We start from the raw sequence: 19693 nt of genomic DNA on the forward strand, positions 1-19693 counted from the left end.
AGGTCTCTGTGGACTTTTAAGCATTAATAGTTGAGATGCTGCAGACGATGTAAAACATGGGTCAAAGTCATGTGCAAACACGCTAAAATGCTTCAGGAAAGCCCTCTCCACGGTGGAAGGATTCTCATTTAGGCCACGGGCAGGTGAGATGCACTAGGTGCGGGCTCAGTGCGCTGCTTAATGCCCTTTGTGCTTGGGACCAATCCCCCAGGTGCTGAGGCGCAGGTGGAAAGAGGTGGGGGCGGCGGGGCCGGCGCTCCCGGAGCGCGGGAGGGAGGCCCGGAGGCCGGTCGCTGGCCGCGGTGCTGAACACGCTCCCGGCCGATCCCAAGGCCGCGCCCGCAGAGCCCGGGGTGGGCGGGATGCGCAGGCGCCAGGCTCCGCCGTAGGCCGCGGGGCAGGGGGCAGGGGGCGAGCAGGCCGGTCCAGGGGCGTCACCTCGCGAGGGGCCTCCGAGGCTTTCCACGGGGCACCGCTCCTGCCCCTTAACAGCAACCGCAGTAACGGAATCGCGGCCGCAATCTCTTCTTTATTGAGATCCAGCGGTGTCCCCCATCCTTGGCACCCACTCCAAGTGGTCCCCAAAACATCTTCGCTGTTTAAGATAAAAAAGGTTGGTGACCCATGTGAACACAGCTACACAAATGCATCTCCCTGAATGATGCTTCCAAAAAATGTTTACTGAGCACCCTCCCCGCGCCACCCCCCAGGCTGGGCTCCTTCTCCTTTGCCTTCTCCATCCCCCCAGCCTGGGCTCCTTCTCCTTTGCCTTCTCCATCCCCCAGCCTGGGCTCCTTCTCCTTTGCCTTCTCCATCCCCCAGGTTGGGCTCCTTCTCCTTTGCCTTCCCATCCCCCAGGCTGGGCTCTTTCTCCTTTGCCTTCTCCATCTCCCAACCTGGGCTCCTTCTCCTTTGCCTTCTCCATCCTCCAGGCTGGGCTCCTTCTCCTTTGCCTTCTCCATCCCCCAAGCCTGGGCTCCATCTCCTTTGCCTTCTCCCCCACCCCAGCCTGGGCTCCTTCTCCTTTGCCTGCGCCATCCCCCAGGCTGGGCTCCTTCTCCTTTGCCTTCTCCATCCCCCAGGCTGGGCTCCTTCTCCTTTGCCTTCTCCATCCCCCCACCCTGGGCTCCTTCTCCCCCCCCCCCCCCAGGCTGCGCTCCTTCTCCTTTGCCTTCCCCACCCTCTCACCGGGTCCCGTTCCTTAGGCTCCTCCTTCCCCGCCCCCATCCCGAGGTTTGCACAAGGCAAAGCAATCTCTTCCGCAAGGCCCCTACCACCGCTGAGATGAAGCACTGTACAAAGGGCCGGAGTTCAGAACAGAATTTATTCACACATCTTGCCCTTCACGCCCAGAAGCCCAAATCCGGAGGGAGCCCCCAGTCTCGTCCCTGGGGCCCCAACTCGCTGTTTGACCTTGTCGGGGAGGACAAGCGCCCCCCACCCCCACCCCCACCCCGACCCCGACCCCGACCCTGGCTCTCTTGCTCAATTCGACGGGCTCTAGAACCGCCGCAGGTTCTTCCCGGGTGCGCGCGGGGCTCCCCCTCAGCTCAGAACCTCAGCACTAGGGGGGTTGGGGTGTGCGGCCTTGGGCTGGGCTTGTTTGGACCTCCCAGCTCCCTTTTGCAAGTCCCCGGGGCACGCCCGCGTCCTCTGCCCACCGGGTCTCTCACCAACTGGTACCGCTGCTTGAGGAGGAACGCGGGTCCTTCCAACCCGAGGGCGCTGTCCCCGCCACCCCGGGTGCGACCCGCCCCCCTGGACCCCGGGTGCGACCGCCCCCCTGGACCCCGGGTGCGACCGCCCCCCTGGACCTCGGTGCGACCCGCCCCCCTGGACCTCGGTGCGACCCGCCCCCCTGGACCTCGGTGCGACCCGCCCCCCTGGACCCCGGGCGCGACTCGCCCCCCTGGACCCCGGGTGCCACCCGCCCCCCTGGACCCCGGGCGCGACCCGCCCCCCTGGACCCCCCTAAGCAGACAGCGCCCAGGGCTGCCCGGGGAGCTCGGCTCGCCCCGCTCCGCGCTGCTGGGGCTCCGGGGAGGCTCCGAGAGCTGCGGGGGCGCAGGTGGGGGGCAGCGGGAGGCGCAGGGGGGCGGGGCCTGCGGGGGGGTAGGTGGGGGGTAAGCGGGGGGGGGCGCAGGGGTGCGGGGGGTTGCGCAGCGGGCGGCGGGCGCTCTCCAGCAGGCGGTGCGTGCGCGTGTGCGCGTGTCCCCCGCCGCCCCCGCCGCGTCCCCCTGCGCCGCCCGTCGCGGCCGCCGGCTCGCAGTCCCGCCGCCCCGAGGCCGCCCCGAGGCCGCCCCGCTCCCGGCTCTCCGCTCCGAGCTCCCCGCGCCCCGCTGTCCGCTCCCCCCCCCACCCCGCGGCATGCGGAACGCGACGGCCCCCGAGGGCCCCGCGCGGGCGGGCTGGGACTCCGGGCTGCCGCCGCTGTTCCCCGCGCCGCTGCTGGCGGGCGTGACGGCCACCTGCGTGGCGCTGTTCGCCGTGGGCGTCGCGGGCAACCTGCTGACGGTGCTGGTGGTGCGGCGCTTCCGCGAGCTGCGCACCACCACCAACCTGTACCTGTGCAGCCTGGCCTGCTCCGACCTGCTCATCTTCCTGTGCCTGCCGCTCGACCTGGTGCGCCTGTGGCAGTACCGGCCCTGGACGCTCGGCGACCTGCTGTGCAAGCTCTTCCAGTTCGTGAGCGAGGGCTGCACCTACGCCACGGTGCTCACCATCACGGCGCTGAGCGTCGAGCGCTACCTCGCCATCTGCTTCCCGCTGCGCGCCAAGGTGCTGGTGACCAGGGGCCGCGTGAAGCTGGCCCTGCTGGGCATCTGGGCCGTGGCCCTGTGCAGCGCGGGGCCCATCTTCGTGCTGGTGGGCGTGGAGCGCGACAACGGCACCGACGCCCGGGACACGCGCGAGTGCCGCGCCACCGAGTTCGCCGTGCGCTCGGGGCTGCTCACGGCCATGGTGTGGGTGTCCAGCGTCTTCTTCTTCCTGCCCGTCTTCTGCCTCACGGTGCTCTACGGGCTCATCGGCAGGAAGCTGTGGCGGCGGGGCCGCGGCGACGCGGCGGGGGGGGCCTCGCTGCGCGACCAGAGCCACCGGCAGACGGTGAAGATGCTCGGTGGGTGCCCGCGCCGCGCCCACCTGCCCGCGCCCCGCGCCCACCTGCCCGCGCCCCGCGCCCTGCTCCCACCTGCCCGCGCCCCGCGCGCACCTGCCCGCGCCCACCTGCCCGCGCCCCGCGCCCCGCGCCCCGCGCCCCGCGCCCCGGCTCCCGGCGCGCGCAGGTGCCTCCCCGCCCGGCCCCAGCCCCGCGCCAGCGCTGCCTTCACCCCCTGCTCCTGCTCTCTCCTCCCCCACCCAGGGAAACATGCCCCTCGAGGTGTTTGCCTTAAACGCAGTTATCAGCCTCAGAACTGAGACTTCTCATCAGAGCCCGACTGCGGTCCCTAAGTGGTAAAGGGGAGGCCGAGCCCCCGGCTTCCACTTTGGGGACCCGCCTAAGTTGCATTAAACAGGCAGGCGACTGGGTGGCGGGCACTGAGGGGCGCCTTGGTGGGATGAGCACCGGGTGTTGCGCTATATGCTGGCAAATTGCTTTCCTTTATTTTTTTTTTAAGATTTTATTTATGTATTCATGAGAGACACAGAGACAGAGAGAGAGAGGCAGAGACATGGGCAGAGGGAGAAGCAGGCTCCACGCAGGGAGCCCAGTGTGGGACTCAACCCCGGGTCTCCACCCCGGGCTGAAGGCAGGCGCTAAACCTCTGAGCCACCCAGGGATGCCCTATGTTGGCAAATTGAACTCCAATAAGAAAAAAAAAAAAAAAAAAAAAAAGCAGGCAGGTGCACGGTTGGGGCAGGGGCAGGTCCTGGGTCTGGGTCTAGGAAGTACTCAATGGGGAATGTCCTGGAAGATAGATGATCAATGAGGATGGTTCTGTTAGGGATGATTCACGTTTCTTTCAGCAGCGTGGTGTGCTTTCTGGACCTGCATTTTCTTGAGATAAATGCATCCCTTGTGTTCCCCCTGCCGCCCTTTATACAGCTTTGAGAGGAAGTGCATGACAAGTCAAGGCTGTGTCCCCATTTGTTTTTGTGAGCACCTAGTTCTCCCTGGGGAAGAGTCTAGGATAAACGAGGCTAGGCTAAGGTAGGCAGGCTTCCAATATGAGAAAAAGAAAAAAGAAAAAAAAAAAAAAACCTTGTGTAAGCTAACAGGACTGACTAGCCCTCGCTACGTGGTCCCCCAGAGAACATCCAGGTGCAGTACCAGGACTGGAGTGGGCTGCGTATTTTACACTTACATGAACTGAAGTATCTGAGTTGGATACAAGTGAATATAAAATGTGTTCACATCCGAGCAAAATGGTAATTCCATCTGCTTTCTCAAAACCAGAATCTGTACATTTCATTATTCCTCGTGATAGTCCAACATTCTGTAGTTACTTGCAGATCTAGTGCTTCTTAGAAGTCTTTCCAGGCGGATTTTGAATTTGTCGTTTTACAGTTCCTGGAATTTTGTATATTAAAGCGATACGGTTTTTTCAAAGACCATAAAAAAAGCTATTTTCTAGACCAGTGATTCTCACAATATGACTAACAGATTGTAAACCTGCTAGTGCCCTCCAGGGGATTCTAATATTCATCTTGATACTGTGGCAGTCAGTCGCTACTATGCAACTTAGTCTTCAGAATAAGTTTCACAATTTCCTCCAACTTTACTTTTTAAGCTGTTAGTTATTCCCACTGGTGTCTCAACACTGGTATGAATTTTCCTCTGCCTTGAAATTATGAAGGGGATCACTAAAGTGGCACAAGGACTGAAGTATTATCTTTTGTTATTTTCCTTTGATTTCTGAATTTAAAAAAAATAATCTAGAAATTCAGAGGTCTTGGACAAAAATTATCCTACCTGGGTAAAATGAAGACTGGGGTGGATGATAATTAATGTCAGTTGGCTTTATGGTCTTTTATGACTCACTTATGTCTATCGTAGGTGGCAAAGTACCATCCCTCTCGGTGGCTCTGAATCCCAGCTGCATATTCAGTCTTCTGTGAAACTTTAAAAAGAGAATAGAAAAGAAAAAAGCAGGTGTCCTGATCTCCTTCCTAGAGATACTAATTTTGTGAGTCTCTATTACATACAAGGAATCTGTGCCCCCAGGAAACCCTGATACCTGGCTGTGGCTGAGTATAACCACTGTACACCTTATGTGTTTGGTTCGTATCCAACACATGTGAAATGGCTATATATAATGTGAATAAATTGTTGAGTCAATATGTCAATCTAGTCACAAAATCACTCAAATAGTTGTTAAATAGAAATAATTGGGAAGCTCAATAAAAATGATTGAACTGTTAGGCCAGACAGACCCAGTCTTGGTTAAAAGTAGGACGAAGGAAAAGCCGAAGGACATAACGTTTCTCTGAAGTCAATGACATAATCAAGACAAAACTGCGTCTTCAACACAGAATGTGACGTGCTACGACATTTCTTGAACTCACACTCTCTCTTCCCGTTGTCTTTTTAGCTGTCGTGGTGTTTGCTTTCATCCTCTGCTGGCTGCCCTTCCACGTGGGGCGATATTTATTTTCCAAGTCCTTCGAGCCCGGCTCCTTGGAGATTGCTCAGATCAGCCAATACTGCAACCTGGTATCCTTTGTCCTCTTCTACCTCAGTGCTGCCATCAATCCCATTCTGTACAACATCATGTCCAAGAAGTACCGGGTGGCGGTGTTCAAGCTTCTGGGATTTGAACCCTTCTCCCAGAGGAAGCTCTCCACTCTGAAGGATGAAAGTTCTCGGGCCTGGACAGAGTCTAGTATTAATACATGACCGAGCACATTGCTGAGCAAAGTCATCGCTTGTTCTAAACCAGAAGCCATAGCACAGCAGGACTTGGGAGGAGGCTGAAGGTTAATTTTGGAATTAGGGACACACAGATATGGAAACACTTGGGAGGAAAGAAAAGATAGGACTTGTAGTGTGTGAGCAGTTTGATTTGGTGGCACACTCATCAGTGCTCTCGTACACTATTTCTGCATATTCACTGTCTATGATTTTGCATTCTGCTGTTGGTGCTAGCAAGGACTTTGCAATTTGGAGAAAGGAGGATGTGCAGGGAGAGCAATTAGGGCACTTCTTACTGAGTAAATACTAAATCCGATTTACTTTTCCATAATGATAAAAAATTTTGATTAATTAAGAGAATGACATTAAACTAAAACATTTAAAACATAACTTCGATACTAGCAATTTTCATATAGCTCCAGATCAGCACTGTCCAAGAGAAATATAATGCGAGGTACTTAACCAATGTAAAACTTATTAATGAGAAGTTCACATTTTTTTTCCCATACAGAGTCTCTGTCTTATTCTTTCCAATTGCAGCATGCCTTAATTTGGGCATGAGGTTTTCACCCGTAAAACTGATGTATTTAAGTTTTGTAAAATTTGCAGACAAAAGGGTGAGTTTGTAAATCTAAGTTGTCCAGACACACCTAAGTGTTTTCCAATAACTAAAGCCACGATGATTTTTAAATTTAAAATGAATTTTGAAAAAATTCAGTTCTTCAAGTTGCACAAGTCACCTTTCTAGTGTTCAATAACCAAATATGGTTAACGGTCACCATCTTGGACAGTGCAGCTCTAGAGTATATGTAAAATTATTGTTAATCTTATAAAAAATGTTTACAAATAATGAGTTCATTCCCTGAAATTTTTTTTATAGTAAACTTAGTAGAATGTTAGCATGCTAAATCCTCAAAATTATGCCTAAATGCCCCATTCTTCATGCTTGGAAGAAAATGGATATGAAATATAAGATGAAATTTTAAATTAGGTTGAATTACATGTGTTTAATATTCAGGAAATGAGACTTTATAAACGTTATAGAAAATCACAAACTGCCTTATTTGGCTTAACAAAAATACTTAAGCCAATCCTAAGGCTTTGCTTTGTGAATAAAAGAGTAATCCATAACTTACTCTGGAAAGCTTACAGGACTGTAGCGAACATAGACATTTGTCAAATGGTGAAAAATTCAGAATTCCTTAACTGCTACTGCTTATTGATATTTGAAACTTTAAAAAAAATCTTATAGCCATTTATTTCAAAATGCCTTTGCCGTATCCTGTTTCCAAATTAGTTTTGCTATTTACATCCCACTGCTTATCTGATAGATATGTTTACTTGGATACCCAGCCTCCCTCTGAGTCACACTTATGAATGATTACACACCTTCAGCTAAATATTGAACATTTTGGTCATAAAACTAAAATTTTCATTCGTATTGACATTGCTTCCCCCAGAGTCAACTCTTTGCATTATTAAATATATTATTCCAAAAATGATTTCTTCACAATCCTGCATAATATTAAGTCACATAAGCAATTCCTACACAAAGCTTTTGGGTAAACTATGGAACTGAATGAACCGGTTGGGGAAATTATTCCCATGATCGATTTTCTCCCCTCCCAAAAGTAAAGATTATTATGCTGAAATAATTGACGATTCATCTTAGAAAATTGAAAAATATAATTCGGAACTTTAGCAGATTGATAATTCAGTTAATTCTTGGGAGTGCAAGAGGATTTTTAAAAATGCTCTCATTCATTTAAGCCGGTGAGATACTAATTAGGTTATTCAGCATTGTTTTCCTAAATAGGGTCCAGCAGATCTCAAAGAGATCATTGACTCTCTGAAACCTTAGAGTTTTGGTCTACAAGTATACCCTACTGGAGAGAAAACAAGCAAAGAAGGCTTGACTTCCATCACATAGTTGATTGCTTTGGACAATACCAACCCTAACTTTTAATTAGTTGCCAACCTATTCAATAATCTCCCCCTTTCTTGTGGGTTCGGGTCTATAGTCTCAGCCTAATTCACTTACAGGGCGTGGTCCACATAGCAAGGAGCACCAGCGTCCTTCACTGGTGTTGGTGAGAGAACTCAGAGATAATATTTAGAGAAGTGGGTCTTGAGTTTGCCCTCTTATATCATGGCCTTGTTATTGTTTATAACATCTTTGTATCATCATATTCCATAAATTAAGACTCGGGGGAAAGAGGAGCTTACACTGAGGAAAACTGTTTCCAAAAGCCCATCATTCCCCAACATATAGTATGTGTGTGGTACATTCCAAGCTCTAGAGACTAATAAGCCAAGGATTTTATCCTTGGTGAGCTCATGATCGCTTCTGTGTTATCCTGCAGTAGGTAACTAATAAATACGTTATGAAATAAACATTTCCAGTTGACACTGGATCAAGTTATTCTCCAGCATTTTAAGGGACTGTTCATCTTCCCCTATTGTTGTGCATTCAGCTCAAAATAAATTCAAAATGGGCTGTTCCTACACAAACCAGCCGAATTTGTAGATGTGATTAGTGTGTTTGCTAGTGGTAAAGACACTCGCAGTTTTCTTTGTTAAGGTGAGGAAAGTAAAGGAACTGGTTTCATCTGTAATTTATGTTTCCATTGTCCTGGTAACATCAGCAATGAGGTATCTGTCACCACATCTTATCCCAGGTCACAGAATCAAGTGTTGGGTCTTTTTCGTTACACCAAGTGACTGTTACATGAATAAGAACTTTTAAATGATTTCTTTAAAGAAAACCTTCTTGTCATGAATTATTTAAAATTGTAGTTTTGTGGTAATCATATTTGGAGACACTTCTGGTGACTGGTCAGACCTTGGAAACCGTTTCTTTATAGTCAACCTTTTATTGCAGTGAAAGTCGTACAGATGGGATTTGACTTGAAACTCCTGCTTTTTCATTCTAATGCTTTTTTTTAAAAAAGAGGCAGAAACCATTACAATTTACAATTACTAGTTGAAATTGGCAGTTTTAGCTATGACTTTTAATTTATTGATATTTCAAATTTATTGATATACTTGAACTTTGTTAAAAAAAAACAACAACAACAACAAAAAAAAACAACCCAATCTGTGAGACTTTTTGCAAGACTGGTGCCTGAAAAGACTCACTTGTCTTTTAAAAACACATTGTGTACATCTTTAAAATGTGACATACATATATACATATTTCAGAGTTTTTTCTCATATTGTCTAAATGACTAGCATAGAGCTTTCTGCTTTCAGAAACACTGTATGTAATGTAAATAATGTCATTATGATAAAGATAATGGGTATCTAATGATCCTCCTATGATTTCTTTGCAATTTAAATTGCAACACTGGCCAGGATCTCTGTAAGTATAACTTGACTAGCTGACTAGTAACCGATGTTAATTCAGGGAATTGATAACACAATTTGTATCTAGAGAATGAGCTTCGAGTCAAAATCAACAGAAAGCCACATTTCGGCGGCAAATGCTGGCCAGTTTAAGTTCACGACATTTATTTATTCATGTTAGATGAATTCAGTCATGTTCATTCTTGGCAGTCATCTAAGTTTGAAGCGGGTGAGGGAGGACGTTTGCATACGGCTTATTTTGTGTTTTCCCCTCCGAATGCAAACTCTTGCCAGGTGTTAGAAGCTAGCCACATTAGTTGAGAGAATTATCATCCTGAAAAAAAGAAAAAAAAAAACTGTCATGCCTATGGCCCTCCCAGTTGCCCGGATATTTGCTGGAATTCCAATTAACATTTTATGCTATGACGTAGTACACCCATTGCACGAGGGACTACTGAGTAACCCCAAAGCTGGCAAACTGGGAAAGCCCTCAGAAGACAGGCCTCACATAACTGCTCAGAAGGTTTTGCCAAAATGTTGACAGATGTTCCTCCCAAAAGAAGTCTCCCCACACCCATCCTCTACCTTCCGCCCCACAGAAAGCATTTGGGAGAGAACAGCTTGAAAGATTTTCTATGATTTTTAACATCTCAAGCCCAAGCATTTCTCTGGCTCAAACAACAGAAACGTTCACGTAAAACACTTCGAGCATTGCAGGTGTAGTAGCCTAGAGAGCACTGGCTCAGATAAATATATCCAAACAGCATAGTCTCCTATTTCACCGATACCTGCTGTATTTTAGGTATTGTGGCATTTACAGCTTTGTTGATTTGTGTTGTTAACAGCGTGTCATAAACGTCACTAATGATATTTTGATTTGTGATTCTTTTTATTTAAGGTTTTTGTGAATGTTAAAGTGTTCGCTCTATAGCTGTCATGTCTTATGAAATTAGACACTGGTTTTCCTTCCTTTGGGTGTCCTAAACCAAACAATTGCTTAATAAATATCTTTTTAAAGCCTATAGCCAATTTCTTCCACGCACAGTTATAAATCTTGGTATCTGGGATATTTCACCTCCACTCCTATCAGTTCTTATTTTGTCCTTTTAATTGCTGAAGTATGTGTTTTGCCACTGTGAGGAGGTGTTTGTTATTGCGAATTTTATTTCCTCATGAGCTCCAGTATTTAATAATGAGTTAAACAATTTCTAGAAGAAGTGGCGTCTATATTAAGGGAAGTCAAGAACCGTCTGATGGACTGTGATTCCCCCGCCCTCCACCCCTTAGAGCCTGTCACCCCCAGAGCTGATAGTGTTGCAGACTGCATGGTGTTACCCTAATATTGGACCCAAAGACCACCAGCCTTTTGAGTCAAAGGACTCACATGCAGTAGTCAGCCACTCACTGAATATTGGTAGGATAAATGAAGGCTTAAAGACTGGATTATGTGTTACCTGGGCACTAGCTCTTAGACATATGGATTCCAGGAGCCAATAAGATTGAAAACTAAAATTGGAGGACCAATAACTGATGATTAAAGGACCTTAAAATACCCTACTGCCTATTGCCACCATCATTTCTACTAAAGAAGAATATTAGAAGTGAATAAAGGATAATTGTACTGTGACAGTTCAATGTATTATTCTACATACCACAAAATCACACACATATGCTGTTAACATGAGTTAATTATGACTTTAAGGCAGGATCTAAATTAAAATGTATAAATAATACTTGGCAGTTAATTAGTAATACACTAAAGTAACCCAACATGGGATTTACTACTATTGATCTGCTAAGGCTCTTCCCAATATCTCCTGACCCCTTCTGTCCATCTCTCCTTCAATTCAGTGTCAGCTAACACCCCTCACATCCTCTCAGGTTCATCCCTGTGGCAGGTGACCTGAGATCAACGGAGGAGAGGTCAGCAGACCTGTCTGGGACTTGGCAGGTCTCACATTCTGAGGCCAGTGTTCAAGTGTGGGTTGTTCCTTGTTTCCTGACTTAGAACTCATCATTGATTCCTGGCCTCATAGCCAGCTTCCTTCAGGGGTCATCAAACTAATTATAAATCAATATACATCTCCTGAAGAGTAGTTTGACAGTATGTATCAAATACATACAATTTTGCCTACTTCTTGGTTCAGGATTTTCACATCAAGACATAGTCACAGAGGAACACAAAGATTTATCCCTAATCATGTCCATTGCATCTTATTCATAATTTTGAAAGCCTGAAAAACCCAAATGTTGGAGAATAGGGAGTTGGTTAAACACATCCCAGAAATGATAACAGTTAAGATTTATGTAGCACTGTGATGAGGGCTTTCAATTCCTTTTCTCATATAATCATCCCAATGCAGGTTTTATTATTATCCCCATGGGGGGGGGCAGCGGGGTGAAGGGGTAACTCCGAGTTTTGTCACATGGTCAGGAAATGGCAGAGCTGGAATTTGACCCCAGACCAGCCCAGGTTCTAGAGCTTTCACTTTCCTGATTCTAGAGTACTAGGCAGGCATTGAAAATGATAGTGTAGGAGAATTTTAACAATGGGGGAAAATGTTTACCTGATATTAGTAAGTGAAAATTTCCGTGAAGAATGTGCATTTTCCTCCTAATAGTGGTAAATGGCAAACTGCATCACTCCAGTCCAGAGGTTGACTTCCCTCCCAGCCCTGCTCCAGATCCCATTCTCTGCTTTCTCCCCCGAGCACCTTGGGGTTTGCCTGGCTCTCAGGGTGACATCTCCCACACCCAACAGTAACTCCTGCAGCTCCTCACTGGGACACCCGCTCTTCCATGAGTTTCAGAGAGGTGGTGGGAGAGGAAAAGCCAGTGCTCATCAATCAGGCTTGCATGCCTTCCAGTTCTGGAACTTCATGGCGTTGGGCAAATTCCTTACCCTTCCCACCATGTAAAGTATCCAAACCTAGCAGGTGCTCATTAAGTGGCCACTATTATCATCTGGTCATTTGGCACAGCTTGAAGCAGCCCCATAAGTGTCCATCCTCTTAGGTGGTCTGCAGCCTAGAATCTTCCTCACTTATCAGCCAGGCAGATGTCTCCCCACAACTTTATTGACCATATACTGATATTTAGAATGACTGGTAAGAGCAGCTGCAAATTTAACAATGCTGGGCAATTGCTCTGGCCAGGGCATCCACAAGCCTTTGCTAGGTTTTCAAAATGCAGCAGACGTGTTTTGGAGTGAACCCTTGAACGCTCTCCCAGGAGACAGTTGTGCCTCTACTAATGGAATGAAAAAAATAATAATTTCAGGCTTAGTCAGCAGGGGGCAGAAAAGACGGGACAAGAGCTTGGCAAAACTAGTTTCTTGGTTTCCTGACCGCTTACCTCTCTTCACGGCCATATATTCACTATCTTGGCCTATTTAACTGCCTCAGAACTGTTATTACAAAAACTTCTTTCTTTCAGAATTTATCCTCCAGGAACAAAGCATGAAAAGTGGAGTATGCATGGGCTATGGAGCCAAACTGTTACAGAACTTTCTCCTGGGAGGGACCCCTGGGTGACTCAGTGGTTGAGCGTCTGCCTTTGGCTCGGGTCGTGATCCCAGGGTCCTGGGATCGAGTCCTGCATCGAGCTCCCCTCGAGGAGCCTGCTTCTCTCTCTGCCTGTGTCTCTGCTTCCCTCTGTATATCTCATGAATAAATAAAAATCTTTAAAAAAAAAAAAAAAAACTTCTCCTGGGAGAAAATTAACCAACCATGTGACACAGAACAATGACTTAGCATTAACCTCTCTGGGTCTCAGTTGATTTATTAGTACAATAGAAATCATAAAAATTTCTGCCTGTTGTGGTTCTTGACAGATCCAGTGACATAATCTATGTAAAGGGGCAGCATCTGGCACATGCAAGAGCCCAATACATGTTAACTCCTTTTATTACCACAATTTATAAGGTTGTTTACAATCTACAATTTCCAATTTGAGTTTCTTTAAAACAGAGCAAGAACCCAAAATGTGTGTGAAGAAACCTGAATCCAGAATCTTTCTATAGTTTTAGTGTCTCCTCAACCCCAATTTTAACAGTAGTTTCACCCACAGCTGATGAAGAGCTTCTTAGGGAGCCGCCTTTATTGAGACTTTCCGAAGAAGTCAGTGCAGTTTTCAAAGAAATCGTGATTCTCTTTTTGCAATCACATTTCACCAACTTACGTAATTTTAATAGTTAGAATAACAAGGACACTTTGGCATAGACAGATTTGAGAACAAATTACTCAGTTGGTGGAGCAAAAGTGCGAGTTGTGCTAGAGCATGGCCTCCTGGCACATAGTATATTTAGGACCTTTGACACAGAGACCACTGGATCCCAGAATCCAATTAAGGACACTTCTAATTCTGATGTAAAAGCACTTTGAATATAGAAAATTTTTTTCAGCTCCATTCAAACAGAATAAATCCTAATAGAGAACACACTAGAGACTGTCTAGAGTTCTAGGGGGCCTATTTGGTTTCATCTTATGGGCTGACTCCCATTAGCTGGTAGTAGTTCCCAGAAACATTGGGCTGAGAAGGGACACTAGGGGAACAAGTGTCCCCCTTGCCTGTGACAGTACCAGTTACTCCTACTGCCCAGACATCCCATCTAGTTTTGCCTTTATGCTGGATTTTTCTTTTTTTAAGGAACTTGTCATTAGTAGGTGCACTAAAGAAAGCTGGGGTGCACTTGTCAGACCTCCAGTTGATATTTCCAGCTTCTTCCATGGTCTCGTCTAGTAACATGTGTGATGCATGTTCAGTGAACAGAATCCTTCCTTAACACATGGTAAACTGAGAGATGACCAACTAGAACCCATCACTAGGGGATCCCTGGGTGGCGCAGCGGTTTGGCGCCTGCCTTTGGCCCAGGGCGCGATCCTGGAGACCTGGGATCGAGTCCCACGTCGGGCTCCCGGTGCATGGAGCCTGCTTCTCCCTCTGCCTGTGTCTCTGCCTCTCTCTCTCTCTGTGTGTTTGACTATCATAAATAAAAAATAAATTATAAAAAAAAAAAAAGATTTAGAACCCATCACTATTCCCAGTAAAGCATGCAAAACACCTGCTGAAAAAAAAAAAAAAAAACACCTTGGGCTCTGATACACGTTGTAAGGAAAGTTAACTTCTTCCCATCTCAGGAATGGTGGGGGAATATTTGGCCATTATTTGTTGGGGTTTTTTCCTCCTGTTGTGACGTGGCTCTCACCGCAATGTTCAAGATACATGGTGACGGGGGTGGCAGCAGGGTCAGTGGGAAATTGGGAAAATTATAGGAGTATGTGCAGTAAGTGTAGGAAATAGAGTCCAAGCAGTCCTCCCGTACAGCACACTCCAAACACTCTTGTTACAATGGTAACAGGCTTTTCATTTTCCTATAAATCTGTTCAAATCAGTAATTATTTTAAGAAAACTGTGCCTGAGCCAATAACCTAACACATAGCACTCCAGAGGATGCATTTACATTTCAGTATGTGAAATGTAAATAATTTCGTTTAAATAATTATTCTTCTAAATCAATCTTACTTTTTTCTTACTCATTTTTTATTCCATAGCTTCTCACACATGCACCAAAAGTTCATGACAGCTGTTATTGTGTCATTTCTATTGTCAGAGGATGATCTTGGCACAAGGTTGAATGAGGCCAGTTTTATATCAATGTCATCAGACACTTTAAATAAAAGATTATTTAATCTCACTAATGGGTTGAGTTTTCTCATCCAATTGATGAAATAAACCTTTTGGGAATCATTTTGCCAAAGTGAAACATCTTATGTTGCTGAGAATAATTGTAATTTTGGTTAAATATTTCCCCATGAAGTTAAATGTATTCATTTGGAGGTGATAAAAATGTGATTTTGGTGAGGCAAAGTGCCACAATAAAAATAGTGTTCTTACTAAATGATGAGTCTTGTGGAACAGACAACAGAACTTGGAACTGTGGTACTTACATAATTTGCAATTCATCCAAAGAAGTTGTGAAATTCCACCAATTAAAATAGAAGATGTACTGCCACAATTTACAAAATACACAAACACACAGAGTAACTGGGACACAAAATGTCTCAGAATGGTTGTAATCATTTTCTCTTTGCTACCCATCATCAATTGAATTTCAGAAATGTTTGTGCTTTTGAAGAACTACTTTGTAAGTCAACTTTAATGTTCTCAAATAGAATCATAAATGAGTCTTCTACATTTGTCTTTTTCTTAAAATCAGTTGAAATGTTTAACCAGAGTAGTCAACAAATGGAATACCCAAAAAAAACCCTAAAAACTAAAAAAAAAAAAAAAAAAAAAATCAGTGCTTGAAGCTCTGAGAAATGTGTAAAGTATACTGAAAACACAGCTTGCAACAGAAAAACATTATAATATATATCCCTCTGAAAACAGGAAGAAACTCAACAAATTATGTAATGAGAACTCAAAATTGTGTAGATTTAATTTTGTCATTCTATAACTGATCTTTGGAATATCTTTGAGATGCATCTTTTGATGGAACAAAATTGAGAAGGTCGACTATTTCCCAAGATCTAAATATGGTAAAACATTTCAAAAAAATCATAGTCAATTTATTTGACTTATTAGTTTTTTATTTATTTTGTCTTATTAAATTATTTGTCACAGAAAGGTGCTCTCAATAGGGACAAAGGGACAGAATCTGTAAAGAAATTTGGGCAGAAATTAAAATTTCAACAGAAAAAAAGTAACAGAAAAGAAATATCTTCCTTTTTCTCAGGATTTGCTCCGGGATTACTAGAAAGAGAAATCAAAGATGTCAATAACTTCAAATTCATTCACCACAAATGTAACAGAGAAGGAGATCATAGATAATTTTATTTAAAAAAATAGACTATATTGAAAAAGATATATTCTTCATAAAAATATTAATGATATATGAGAGACTTTTTTCTAAATGGGCATGGCGGGGGGTAGTATAGAGGTAATTCTGTATTTAAAATTTAGACACCTTCTTACATCATCTGCTGGTATATAACAGTATTAGTCTCGTCCCTAAGTGTATTCCAGTATCAATAATATCGTAAGGCCCATTTTGGTCACCTCCCCTAGAATAGATCTGATGCTAGAGGGTATCCAAGAAATTAGGTCAGCAAACCAATTCCAACCCCCTGGATACAAAAGGATGTGTTGTTCTGGGGTTTGCTGCAACCAACTGGCCCACTGTTTAATTTTGTCCTCACGAGTTTCAACCCACATGTGGTGTTAATATCAGTGAAGAGTTGGCTACTGTACATACTAAAACATAGTCTGAGGCTTCCCTGTTATCTAGTTACCACGTTAGTCAAGGAGTCCAAAACTTTTTGGAGGTTGGTGAGAGTTGGCTGTTTCCTTAGCAATGAGAATTAAGAAAAAATTTCGACAAATTTCGTGACACAGATTGATGAGCTGCAACATCCCACTGGGGAGCAAAGTATATCCAAAGAAACACTCAGCTCCATCTGGTGTTTCCCCAGGGGGGTTCCGTAAGACACACGTGAATAATTTGAGAGCGCTAGTCCAATGGAGAGCTTTAGACTTACTGTGGACTGAGGAGGGACTAGCAACAACTTCTAATAAGCAGGGGCCTTCCTTGTCCAACTGTTCAATCAGGTGCTTATGGGGTCCTTGGATTATCCCCACAGCGTAACAGGCATGAAAGTCGTCTATAGATGAGCTATTGTGGCAATTTCTCTGAAGTTTACAGTCATCTAGCTTAGGCAAGCAACAAACATTTCAAAGGATTCAGAACTTGTATCTAATATCCACCAACGTGTGTTATTGAAGTATAATTTTTCTCTCTAAAATCTCCCTCATTTCCAAAGATAGCCAAATTAAGACTAATTCATTTGTTAAAAAAGATCCAGTTTTCAAAATTTTATGGCTTAATTGTTTATGTAAACACAGCAAGAATAGCGTTGAACCATATAAATTCTTTTAAATCTGCTTTGTTGGAACTTTTTATAAGGAAATTTTAGATAGAACTTCTAGTAGTCTCCCAAGGCCAGAAGCCAAGTCAAACACTTGCCATCAGATTTGCCCATAATACCTATATACTTGGGTGAATTCCTCTTCTCTAGGTCCCTCAAATATCCTGACATTCCTGCACCTGCTAGGAAGGTGACATTCTTTACTCACCTGGTAAGGCTACTGGGAACTCTATAAACAAGGTAGCAGGCCAGCATTTCCAAGGGGCTCTATTGGCTCCATAAAGTCAATCTTAGTTCCTTAAAGCTGTTGGGTCATATCTGAGTTTGTGACTGTCTCTCTGAAATATAACATTCCAGTCAAAGCCTTGGTAACCTAACCAATGTTTTCGATGGTGTCATGTTATAAAGACAACAGATTCTTCCTGACCTTATGGAAATAATTATAACTGCCATGAAAGAAACAATACTCACTGAGAGTTTATGAATTCTAGAGGGTTCAGGTAGAGAGAAGAGATAGTTTCAGTTTGCTCACAGAGGAATATTTTATCGAATTTCTATATATGTCACAGATATCTTGAGAGAAAAAGTTCCCTTAAGTCGGGAAGAGCAAACATTAGAGAACTAGCAATGTTCTAAACAAGAGTCATAAAAATTGTAATTATCTTCCTCGATTCACTCAGTCCCATGTTACGAATCTTGTTCTGTTGGAATGTAGCTTTTCCATTAGTTACAGAAATTCTTACCCTGTGTAGTTTACGATCTTAAAGGTATCAGAAACCTGTATTTGTCAAAAGTCCTTTTTATGAATCTCCTTGAAGATGAAACCCGTTTTGTAAGAGCATCAGAATCACTGTAAATGACAAAGACTAAAAAATGGACAGACATAGTCCAGGATCTGAAGAGTTTGTTATAATACAGTTCACAAGGAAATCTAGTTATTTTCGCAACACACATTTCAATCATTAGAATGTCAAGTGATGACCTTATACCAGGACATATTATAACTTTAACATTTTCTTTTTAAAAAAAAATTTTTTATCCATTTGAGAGAGAGACAGAGAGAGCATAAGGGGGGAGAGAGAGGGAGAAAGGGAAGCAGACTCCCTACTGAGTGGGGAGCTGGACGTGGGGCTCCATCCCAGGACCCTGAGATCACTACTTGAACTGAAGTCAGATGCTTAACCAACTGAGCCACCCAGGTGCCCCATATAACTTTGGAAATTTAATCTGATTTCGAGAACACTTATAGCATCAACCCATACATATGATATAAGAAGATTTACCATCATTTGTTTGGCCTTGCTTTCCATGTAATTTAACATACCGAATAAACAAACCTAATTAGCCAAAAAGACTTTAGAATTTGAATTTGGGAAAGTTTTGTTAAAAACCTCAGAAGGTTTTAAAGTTCCTGACTAAATAGGATTACAGATCATTGTAAAACTTAATATTTAATTATTTAACCAAGGTGGCAACAAGAGATGCTACAGGTTATATAGTTGTTAACAAAACTTAGCACCTTTAATATTGAGAAGTTTTAGCTTTCTCAAGTAGCCAAAAACCAGATAAAGACAAAACATAGAAACTTTGGCTTTCTGGGCAGATAAAGGAAAAAAACATTGTTTATAATTTCTTATCAAGAGCAGGCCAGGGCACCTGAGTGGTTCAGTTGGTTGAGAATTTGACTCTTGATTTCGGCTCAAGTTCATGGTCTTGGGGTCCTGGGATCAAGTGAGCCCCACGTCAGGCTCAGAGGGGAGTATGGAGCCTGCTTAGGGTCCCTCCCCAACTCATGCACATGTGCTCTCTCTCTCTAAAAAGAAGAAAGAAAAAGAAGAAGAAGAAAGAAAGAAGAAAGAAAGAAAGAAGAAAGAAAGAAAGAAAGAAAGAAAGAAAGAAAGAAAGAAAGAAAGAAAAGAAGAAAAGAAAAGAAAGAAAAGAAAAAAAAGAAAAGAAAAGAAAGAAAAGAAAAGAAAAAAAGAAAAGAAAAGAAAAAAAGAGGGCAGCCTGGGTGGCTCAGCAGTTTAGCACCACCTTCAGCCCAGGGCGTGATTCTGGAGACCCAGGATCGAGTCCCACGTCGGGCTCCCTGCATGGAGCCTGCTTCTCCTTCTGCCTGTGTCTCTGACTCTCTGTCTCTCTCTCTCTCTGCCTCTCTCAAGAATAAATAAATTTTAAAAATCTTAAAAATAAATAAACTTTTTAAAAAAGGGAGCAGACCAATAATCTAAGATAACTTTGTCTTTTTAACAGAGAGAAAAACCTAATTTCAATCTTAGGCAAATGGACTTTTAAAACTCATTCATCCAATCTTAGTCTTGACCACACATAAAATTCTTTCCCAAATACTCCTCTTCAAAAATTTTCTACAACTTTTTTTTTAAAACATTCAGATTTTTCCCTAAGCTTTCTCTCTCTAAAAAACCAGTCTCCTCTTAGAACAAAATTACTTTTCCCCCCTCAATAAAAATGTATCCCATTCCTCAATCTTTATCAAAAACACATCTTACTGCCCCTTCATAGAGAGTTGCTCTCCTTATCATTTCTAGCAGGCTTATCTACATTTAGCAGA

At 44.3% G+C, this 19693-nt stretch overlaps 1 protein-coding gene across 1 annotated transcript; it reads left to right on the forward strand.

The window, feature by feature from the left end:
* The first annotated feature begins 2310 nt into the window (after positions 1 to 2310).
* On the forward strand, positions 2311 to 10220 carry GHSR (growth hormone secretagogue receptor). The gene is made up of 2 exons (XM_072752210.1): positions 2311 to 3118; positions 5532 to 10220. Exons 1-2 carry the CDS (start codon positions 2368 to 2370, stop codon positions 5834 to 5836), a joined length of 1056 nt encoding a protein of 351 aa, XP_072608311.1. The 5' UTR covers positions 2311 to 2367; the 3' UTR covers positions 5837 to 10220.
* Positions 10221 to 19693: the final 9473 nt, after the last annotated feature.

Source organism: Vulpes vulpes, chromosome 3 (genome assembly GCF_048418805.1).
Source record: "Vulpes vulpes isolate BD-2025 chromosome 3, VulVul3, whole genome shotgun sequence".
Classification (NCBI taxonomy): domain Eukaryota; kingdom Metazoa; phylum Chordata; class Mammalia; order Carnivora; family Canidae; genus Vulpes; species Vulpes vulpes.

Coding starts and splice junctions, on each gene's coding strand:
- GHSR (XM_072752210.1), top strand. CDS start 2,368: ATGCGGAACGCGACGGCCCCCGAGGGCCCCGCGCGGGCGGGCTGGGAC. Junction 3,119..5,531: donor GCAGACGGTGAAGATGCTCG/GTGGGTGCCCGC, acceptor TTGTCTTTTTAG/CTGTCGTGGTGTTTGCTTTC.